The 10115-nt window shown below is 42.6% G+C and overlaps 1 protein-coding gene across 1 annotated transcript in view; it reads left to right on the top strand.

The window, feature by feature from the left end:
* The window catches only part of LOC113957338 (autism susceptibility gene 2 protein-like), a 400579-nt gene extending 396122 nt beyond the window's left edge, over positions 1-4457 (top strand). The window contains exon 5 of the mRNA XM_027664720.1: positions 4374-4457. Within this exon, the coding sequence (XP_027520521.1) occupies positions 4374-4457 (84 nt within the window). The remainder of the gene's footprint in view (positions 1-4373) is intronic.
* Positions 4458-10115: the final 5658 nt, after the last annotated feature.

The raw sequence follows: 10115 nt of genomic DNA, 5'->3' as shown, positions 1-10115 counted from the left end.
TTTTTTCTGTCTCTCTGTCCTTCCCAAACACGAAGCTGGGAGGGCCCTGGGAGGGGCAGCAGGTGAGGGTGCTGGTGCTCAGCCCTGCCGTCAGTAGGGGGTAGTGAAGGTACGGCAGTGGAGAGGGGCGGGCGGGCTCCCCATGCCTCGTTAGCCACTTGCATTTTCTGTGGAGGATGGGCGAGGGGAGTGGGAAGAGCTGTGGTCTATTTGGGGAAAAAAAAATATCACAGCCTATTAGTTAGGAGTAATGAAATGGAGACAACTTCAGGGACTCCATTAAGTGCAGCGTGTTTAGGCAGCCCCAGTCCCCAGGTGAGCTGTGCTATTCTAGAGGATTGTGTACTGCAAAATAATTGGACTTGGGAAATCAACTGGGCTTCAGTGGCCTCGTGTAGCCTGATACCACGGAAGGAAGAAGGGGGGGAAACATTTCCTTTTTCTTAGTTTTATTTTTTTTCCTTCCAGTCTAAAGGCTGCAGTGAATACAAAGAGGAAACGTCGTGCTAGATAGATTTACTGTCAATAGTCATTTGAATAATACAAACAGTGGCTATAATTAAATTTCATTTTGGCAGGGGATTATTTGAAGCATGTCATCATAACACCAGCTTGTAGTATATTATTCTCTTGGCATCCTGGACTTTTCCTGTTCCGTTCACTGAGTAAAAATGATCCAGAATTCAGTCAGAAAAGGCTGAATCTGCAGGGATGCCTTTAATGCATTGATATGTCTAGAATCAGATTCTTAAATAAAACATACCTGCTTATTTTTTTAATTTCTTTACTAAAAAAGATAAATTAGAAATGGCAGAACAGGTTGAACTGGAGCCACTTTTTGCACCTAGACCAATCGCTAAATAAAATCCTATTGATCTGTTGGTGTTACTGAAGGGCTACAGTGCACCCATGAATCACAAGTAAGGGCTGTGTCTCTTCTTTCAGGTGAGCAAAGTCACTGTTTAATAGGGTAAAAGTTTTTTCAAACTGAGTACTAGTGCTCCCAGCAGTGTGTGTGGCAAGGATACCATTGGCTCCAAACAACACCTTGACTGGAGTGATATTTATAAAATGCAACATTGCTAAAATGCAAGTTTTGTCTTGTTTTCTGATGTGTGTTAAGAAATGTTGCAAGGCATCAGCATTATTCAGTAAGTATAAGTCATGAAAAATGGTGTGGTGGGTCTGACTCTCACTGATGCTGAGTGTGAATGAGAGTCCAGCTCCAGTGCTTGCAGGTGTGTGGGAGCCCATCACTCCTTGTTAACAACTGCAAAGGTGAAAAGAAAAATGGATTTGTACCAATGCCTCAGCCCCCCAGCACTCTTACTAAACATTTTAACTGTTCTGCTCCTGATAAGTGCAGAACTTCAGGTATTAATTTGTTCAGTGTAGGCAAGACTTGAGAAAATAATGCACTATTAAGTTAAAAGGCACAATGTAAGGTGCTATTGGATTAAGAATGTGTATGCTGTAGTGTAAGTTAATGGAACAGTAATAGTGAGAAGTGACCTTCTTCCCCTCCAGAAATGGAAAAAAAGCAACACTTAGCAGTAGAAAATAAGATGGGAACCTCTGAGTGTAAGGTCACTGCAACTCCCAGCACATGTGGCCCTGCAATAATAAAATGCTGTCTGTGGCAAACCAGTCCATCACTCCTTGCTATTAGGGCATAAACAGGATCATATTATATTGCTCAATTCCTCTAATAATAGCTAAGTACTTTATGTGTCTCTTCCTTGAAATACCAGTTGCAAATTAAGAAAACACTTATACAAAATAAAAAAGGAAGATATGATCTTATTCAACAGTAATCTCCCTTTAGCTGAAGCCATTTCTGTGGCATTCTTGCTTAGACCAAGAATGAGGACAAAAACCCCGACCCAAACCAAACAGAAAAAGCCATTCAACATTACATTTCCTGGATGCAGGACTTTTTTTTTTAGACCGGCTAGAAGACAGCAGTAATTACCATACACATTTCCTCATTAAAATAGCATTAGTAAAGGCATTGTTCCTTCAAGATGTTGCAAACAAGGTTTATTGCATTCCATTATGTCACTGGAGTTTACCTGTAGCCAGATGTTGACTGTGAGTTGGAAGATGCAAGGCAGAGTTGTCTGAACCCAGCCTGGCCTTTCTTACAGCAAGAAGCCCATTGTCATTCAGATTGTTTTATCTGCTTGGACAGAGCTGTCACTGTGAGTGGACCCTTGGCTGTAGCTTCTCCTGGAAGACACTTGGTGTCATTGCTCCAAGTAAACTAGTGCTGCCATCGTGGACTGACAAGTGTTACAAGCAGTTGTATTTGGTTACTGCATAGTGGATTTGACTTCGTAATCTGTATTTAAACACCAGTTTTTGCAAAGTTACCAAACCCCACGTTTTCCTGATTGGTAAATCAAACTTTAAGGAACCATTACAAGCAACCATTACCTGTGATAACCAAAGTACTTCAGATTTTCTCTGTGGATAGCAATCTCTGTGCAGATTGCATTGCTTTACCCACAGTTTGTGTCACCAGAGTATCTGCCCTGTATTGCTCATTGTGCACTGAACGGGCTTTGTGTGATAACCATCCACTGGAGTCACACTTTGCACTGTGATATCAGTATCTCAAAAGGTATTTTAAAAGAGTAAAAAACAACATCTTGGATTTCAAGAGCTGAAAGTGCACTGGCAGCAGTTTCATTTTGCAAGATTCCTGAGCTCTGTCAAATGTCCGTGTGGAGGATGAATGACATTGCTTTATAAAATCTCCATCAGAGCCATGGGGTGTGCGCCTGGACATGGGAGGAAACAGTCCCCTGGCACACAAACACAGCAACACTGGGTTTGCTGTACTAGAGACCAAAAGGAATGATTCCATCTGAATCCCAAAGTTTACCAGGATTTGAATTTGAGGTTAACCCAAGGTTGTGATTGGAGACAGCCAGTGTTAGAATTGAAGAAGCAGCTGCAGACAAGGTTCTTGATCAGTTGTGTGTGCTAGAGAGGGGAGTTCCTGACACATGGAATTGCTTTTCTTCTGTTCCCAACAAAACCAGCTCCCTGAGATCTCAGCATGGAGATGCTGGCTGTGAGAAGTATTGAATCAGTTCTTCCTTCCATTTTCTCCTCCCTAATAACTCTTCTTGCTGATGCAGCAGACTTCCAAGCAAACTTTCTGAGCTACCTTGTTACTCAAATGAAAGTACTTTCCTACTGTGATTAGCATCTGTTTATGGGATGGGTTCTGTTTTTCATAATTAAATCCTGAGCAGAAATGCAAAGTCTGCTGTGTAAAAGGATAATGAATCTTTATTGCACCAGTGCAAATCAGATTTGTGCAAAAGGCTCTTTGAAAACAGAAATAAGCCAAGACATGTATTAAGTCCCCAAGATAAGGTTCTTGCTTCTATATTTGCCTTTAATAAATGGAAATTGTGACTACCCAGTGGATTTCACGTGACCTTTCTGCCACTAAAAGAGATTTTAGCCTTGACCTTAGGCTTAGTACATGCCAACCCCACCTTCCTCATGGCCAAGCCTCTAAAAAAATACATATTTTAAGGAGCAGAAGTAGGGATGGGCTTTGTCTGTTTTCTTTGTGTGTCTTCAGTAGCAGTGAGAAGTGGGGAGGAAGGGAGGCACTTGAAAGGTCTGAGATAAGATCTAATCAGCCATCCCAATGTCCATTTAGCACGAGCTGTAACATTTTAAGGATCTCCTGGCCACTCTCTCAGAAGGGAAGGCTCATGTCATCCCTTGTATTTTCCCATTGTACACATCATTTCCTGGCGAATGCAGGATTTATTCCCCAGCTAAACCCTTCTTGACAGGTTTGTTATCTGTTCACCCGGTCGGCAAGCCCCTGAGAGGCAGAGCAGGGCTGTTAGCAGAGAGAGAGGAGCAGGAGAGGGGGAGGGAGGAGGGAGGAAGAAAGAGGACTGGGAAGCAGGGCAAGGAAATGTCAAGCGAGCTGCCAAGGATGGATATTATAGCTGCTGGGGACCTCAGAGAGTATCATGTGTCTTTTGTGTCTATTTTACAGTCAGTGCTTCATGTAAGATGGCAGTCTCGCCTGGACTGTGCTTAGTATTGATTTACTTCCAGGCAAGGCACAGACCATTTTAGGAGTATGTGGGAGACTAGAAAAAAAATCCTCCCACCCCACCCTGTTCCAGCCTTCATTTTTTTCTATAAACAAACACATTTCAAGTGGTTTCTATTAAGTTTACTCTCCACCTTGTTTTTTCCTTTCTTTTTTTTTTTTTTTTTTTTTAAATTAGCAACTTGATCAGAGGCTTCTCAATGCCAGTAGGATACCTAGAAAGAAATGTGGGTTATTGTCTTGTGTACAGACTGCAAACTGTGGTCTTTCTGGCTTTTAGAGAAAGAGCCAGATCTCCTTCAACACAACCCCTGCTCCTGGATCACAGCTACCAAGAAGTAGCTGGAAAGTGCAAGCATGCTGAATTGGAGAACCTGGTTTTTTTGGGGGGGGGGTTTTTTGTGTTGGTTTTTTTTTTTAATCTACACATAATATATAGCCCTTATTATTTCCCTTCTGTTGTTTTCTGCAGTTGCTGCTCAGCACTGGGAGCAGTATGTTGGATGGGAAGCAGCCGTATGGCTGTCTGAGCACTCAGCAGCTGCTCTGCTCTCCGAGAGCCTTGGGCTGGGTGTGCTTCCCCCTGGCAGCCTCCGTGCTCCTGGGCTTCAGCAGCCCAGCTCGAGTGGATTTTTGCATTTAAGATCCTGCTTAGGCTCCTGCTTCTGTCTCCCTGTGGTTCTGCACCTCCAGGCTGCAGCTCCAGGAGGGGCTGCTGGAAGGTTTCAGTGTTCATGAGGCTGAGCAGGGTCAGAGCTTGCAGTCACTCCGTGCTGGGTTGCAGTGGAGGCTTGTAATGCTGATCACCAGGGGCAGCTGCTGATGGTTTTTCACCCAGATAAATAGAAGTATTGGTGCCTGTATCACATTTGTGCTTGTTTGGTATTTGGAGATGAAAACAAGTTAAAGGCTTCTAATTTTCAGATTTACCAAAGTTGTCATGGTTTTTTGGGTTCTGAATTTAAGCAGGATTATTTTATCAAAGAGGGACTTGTGCATGGTAATGGGTTTTTTTTCAGGCTATATTGAACACTGAGCCTTCTCAGGGTGCCTCAGCCTTGGATGGTTCAGCTCTCTGGGAGCAGGGGAGTAGGAGTTTGACAGGCAGCCCAGGGGATCCACACTCAGGGGACAGAGCGAGCCGGGCTGTGAGCTCCATATGCTGTTTGAAAAGTCTGTGTGGAGGAGGATAGTGCTGGGACAAGATTGGGGGTGTCCAGGGAAATGATGGGGAAAGAATCTGCAAATCTACCTTATTTCCTTGCCTCTGGTGCCAGGGTGGGTGTGGAGCTGCCAGGCTGGAGGGCTGCATTTCCCACCTCCCGACATTCCCCCATGTGCCATGGAGCAGGGAGGGGACAGGTTGCTTTCCAGTCGTGCTGCTGGAAGCACAGGGAAGTGAAATCAATTTCTGCTGGCAAAGAATATTGACAATTTTAATAGAAGATCATTATAAGAGGGAAATATTCTGTTTTGAAGGTAGAGACCAAGCAAAAATGTTCAAAGCGTTTCACATATGGTAATTAATTTAGCCAGGCAATGCTTTTTTAATGAAGTCATGCAACAAGTCAGTGGCAAAACCTGGGAATAAATAGAGTTCTGAGCTTTCTCCTTAGATCTATAAGAAACCACAACACATTTCTCCACTCAAAAATTCCATTGGAGGGACACAGTATGAGGAGTGAATACAATATAGAGACGTTAGTGAAATGCTCCAATTGCACTGTATTAGAGCACCACGCATCCTTCTCGTTCCCTTTTTAGAAGCAAGAACAATTTGTTTCAAAGTCTCATTATTTCTAACTGGCTGCCTCATTAGGCAAGTACTGTGACGGCAGCAGAGTCTGTGATTATAAACACCAGGACAATATGTTACTGTGTTTGTAACTCCACAGATAGAGGAGAAAGAAATGTTTTTCCACCCTTCTGTGTCTAGTCAAGGGGTTTTTTTCCTCCTCCCTTCCCTCAATCCCTCCCAAGCTAATTCTAATAGTAAAGTATGTCACTTATAATCTGCTAATTAAATCATTTCACTCCATTTTATATAATTTTTAATTTAGCATTCATTTTCAACTTAGCTTTTGGCTTCATTTACTGATAATAAACAGCATTGCACACAACACATGTTCCTCAAAACAGTCATTCACACACATACAGATGCCAGTAATTTTGCCAGTATGCCATGCGTATAAATATTAAATATAACATCCCACCCTCATTTTACCCGTGATTGAATGTGCATGTTGCTGTTTCGCTGTACGGTGCACTGCAATAAGGCAAAACATGATAAATTTGGATGAAGAGTCTTCAGTGCCCTGTCATTCACCAGCCCTGGACCCCAGGAAATGTGCTGGGTGGGCTGTGTGGCACTGGCACTTTGGCAGCTCTGCCCACGCTGAAGAACAGGATTTGACCTGACACTTGCTGGTCCATTAGCTGGTTTTTACACATCCATCAGCAGGTACTTTTTACACAATCATAGAATCATAGAATATCCTGAGCCAGAAGGTACCCAAAGGATCATCAAAATCCAACTCCTGGCCCTACACAGGACAACAATGCCCAACAATCCCACCATGTGCCTCTTGGGACTGTCATGTGTAGGGCTAGGATTGGACTTTGAAGGACTTCTGACCATTAGGAAGTGGACTGATGCCCCAAAGTGAAGGGACGACATTCATGATACCAACCTTTGTCTGCTGGAGGCCAGGAGGTCACATCAGAGCTGGCATCCCAGTGACAGTCCAGTGCACTGAGCTTTAGCAGCAGGTTCAGTTCTGGAGTTTGATCGTGCCCAGCTCAAATCAAGCATGGATTTTAAAAGCTTATGTAATCTGAAAAACCAGTTTCAAATTCTATATGCCTTCCTTTGGGGCCTCTCTTACAACACCCCAATACTTTAAAGTTTCTTTAGAGGCATAAATATTGAGAATATTTGGAAGTTAAGCACTGCTGTCCAGAGACGAGCAGCCAGCATAGGAAACTGGATTATTTTCTTTGTTGAATGTCATCATTCCTCCTGACATTGTAGTACCTTTTCACACTGTATACAATGCACACTAGTGCATGTTGGACATGGCAGAACAGTGCAGCCTCGTTAGAGCTTTGGTGATCAATATGATTTTGCGTTTGATTTGTATGTCACAATAAACCACAAACCGTGCTGCAGCTTGTTGTGTGCCAGTGCAGTGGGAAAGGGACAGAGCTGCTGTGCTGATCAAGACATCAGGCAGTGGGAGATAAAGACAGTGCATTATCTTCTGGTGCTTCAGAATATATGTCAAGGTGTCCAGGGTTTACAAGGTATCCAGTCTCCTGTTTGTAAAGGCAGACAGAAAAAATGTCAAGAGTCACTTAGTGATCGTGTATGGCAGTGCTTTGAAGAGCACTGCAGGGAAGGTAAAGAGGTAAAGCTCCCCCTCATTTATTTGAGCTTGTGAAAATTGCCATTGCTGCTGGATGTGCAGCTCTGAAATGGATTTTCTGTGGCTGCAAGGTCAGTGTGCCTCCCACCACCCCCACCCAGCCAGCGTGGAGCGGGGGAGAAGCGACATCACAGACAAGATGTGCTGCTGGTACTTGCTGTTCTGTTAATTAATCACCACACCACTTTCCATTATTTCCTTTTAATTATAACATTATTTGACCATTCAGATTTGTACTGATTAAACCATCATTTAATTGACAAAGTGTACGGCAGTGCTAATGTTTCCTGTCAGCTTGAATTACACACGTGGCACCTCGTTCTCTGCTGCCCCAGATGAAAGGGAGAGCGGCCCAGCACCAGTCAGCACCAGCACTGTACCCCTGCCACACCCCAGCTGGGAGGGAATAATGATAGGCATAATTAAAAACTAGGGAAAAACCTGTACATCACAGAAAAAATGGACCTGATGTCATCATCACTTATATTAAAACAGCATCTGCTGCAGAGACTTCCTCTGGAATTCAGGGAAGAAAATCTATTCAGATTTCCAGGAGTGGTTGGTTGCATGTTTCCTTGTTCTTTTGCTCGTCATATTATTTTTAAGCAAGTGAAACATTAGCCTGTCTTTCCACAAATCTCTCTTTATTCTTTCTTTTTTTTCCCTTCCCTTGTTTTTTCTTTTTTTCCCCTCTCTTTTTAACAGATTTGTTTTCCGCTCAATTAGACTTGTGATCACAAGAACACAAAGTAGTATTTTTCTCCTTCTGGAAAGACTCTTACAGTGTGATGGGCAAATTGTCAGGAATAATTATACCAAATGGTGGAAAAAGAATTGGTGGAAAAGATCTCTCCCTCCTAGTGATACGTTTTATTTAAGACACAGTGAACATCAAGCACATTTGTGACAAGGTGAAACCGGCAAGTGGAGCTTTGCCATGGGTTTATTTTTAATTGCCAGTAAACTAATTAGACAGCACAAAATGTTACATAAACCAGAGATACACACAAACCCTAACAATGTGGATTGTGGTTTTCAATACAGGAACAGATGAATTAGATGTGAGGAAGGATAACACAAGACACTTTAACACACCACCTGTCCTGCCAGAAGGGTTGGGCATCGCTGTTGTCGCTGCTGCTGGGTTAGTTTGGAGGGATTTCAGGTTTTTGGTGGTACTCATTCTTCAAATCAAACCGTTCCCTTCAGGACTGGGGAATTTTTAAGACCTCTTTGCTCTGTTTTCAGGTGATCTGACCTTGGCATGGTGTAGTAGAATGTACCCTCGGTGTGAAGGGACATTTGCAGCTGATGAAAGGTATAAAGACTGAATTTTGTCTTTAACCTTCACAATTCAGCTGTGGCTCAGATCTGTAAAGGCGAGGGCATAGGAGCCTAAGGCTTTTAGCAAAAGGTGACTTATCTCTTTCAGTCCTAAATTTTCTTGGAGGACAGCAAAGGTCAGGCTCCTCGGTGGCTGAGATGACTTCTGGAAATAGGAGCTGGGTTTTAGAGCCCTCATGTGTGTTTGAAATTTTACCACGTAGTTTGAATTTTCAGAAAGCTCCGGTGTGAAGTGCCAGTGATTGGTTGCTTTTAATCTTGCCAGATTTTTTTTTTTTTGATGGCTGTATAGTTTGTAAAGTTGAGAGTCTAAGAAAAAATATACTTTGGTGTAAATCCATTTAAGTTGGGGAAGTTAACAGGAATTTGTTGGAGTGGTGGGGTAGTATTTATCTTACCTTTCTCCAAATATAAAAGACCAGATGTTCATTTGCCATAAATGAGTGTAGATTCCCTGAGTTCAGTGGGACTACATTACTTTACACTGCCTTATATTTTCAGAAATAGCAGCATCTTCCATGTGTGGTTTCTATGATCAGCATATCAGTTACAGTGAGACTCCTATTTTTAAGTGACATTAGATTGATTTTAGATTTCTCAACTCGAAGAGTAAATATTTCCCCCACTTGGACTGTCTCACAAAGGAGCCACTCAGTCATCCTAACTCAGTTATTTCTGGCCGTGGTAACATGTCATTGATAGACATTTGGCATTCCCTGTGCAATGGGACATCTGCCTGTCTGCCTGTGTGTGGAATACTGATGGGACACGGAGCATTTCTGGAGTTACAGTGTGGCCCTCCCTGGACTGAGCAGTTTAGTATGCCTATAACAAAGTAGCTGGATATTTTGGGTATCAGCTTTTCCTTTCCTGATGGTCAAAATAAGGTGGGGTTTCCTGATTAATATGCAGTGTATAATAAGTTTTTCAGTGTTAACTGACTTTCTGTTAAAAGCCAGGGAAAAATATCATTCCAGGAAACAGAAGAGCAATGGGGGGTTGTGCACTGACTTTGTTCATAACTTTTTAACTGTTTACATTTGTGTAAGCAAGAAACTGGCTTTATTCGACAGATAAAAACCACAAGTAGAACAATCTTTCCTATTCTGTTTGTAGTGACAATTTGAGGGAGCCCTCTAGTTTTTTAAATACACGAAGAAAGACATGGTGTTTGCTAAAAGCTTGGAGAGGGTTATTGATAGTTTATTTCAAAGTGATATTTTTCATTGAAGTCCAGTTTTTGAACACCTTTT

The sequence above is a fragment of the Corapipo altera genome, unplaced genomic scaffold, assembly GCF_003945725.1.
Source record: "Corapipo altera isolate COAL_440 unplaced genomic scaffold, ASM394572v1 105, whole genome shotgun sequence".
Taxonomy (NCBI): Eukaryota; Metazoa; Chordata; class Aves; order Passeriformes; family Pipridae; genus Corapipo; species Corapipo altera.
The sequence above is the reverse complement of the archived record's forward strand: the minus strand, read 5'-3'. Positions and strand labels throughout refer to the sequence as shown.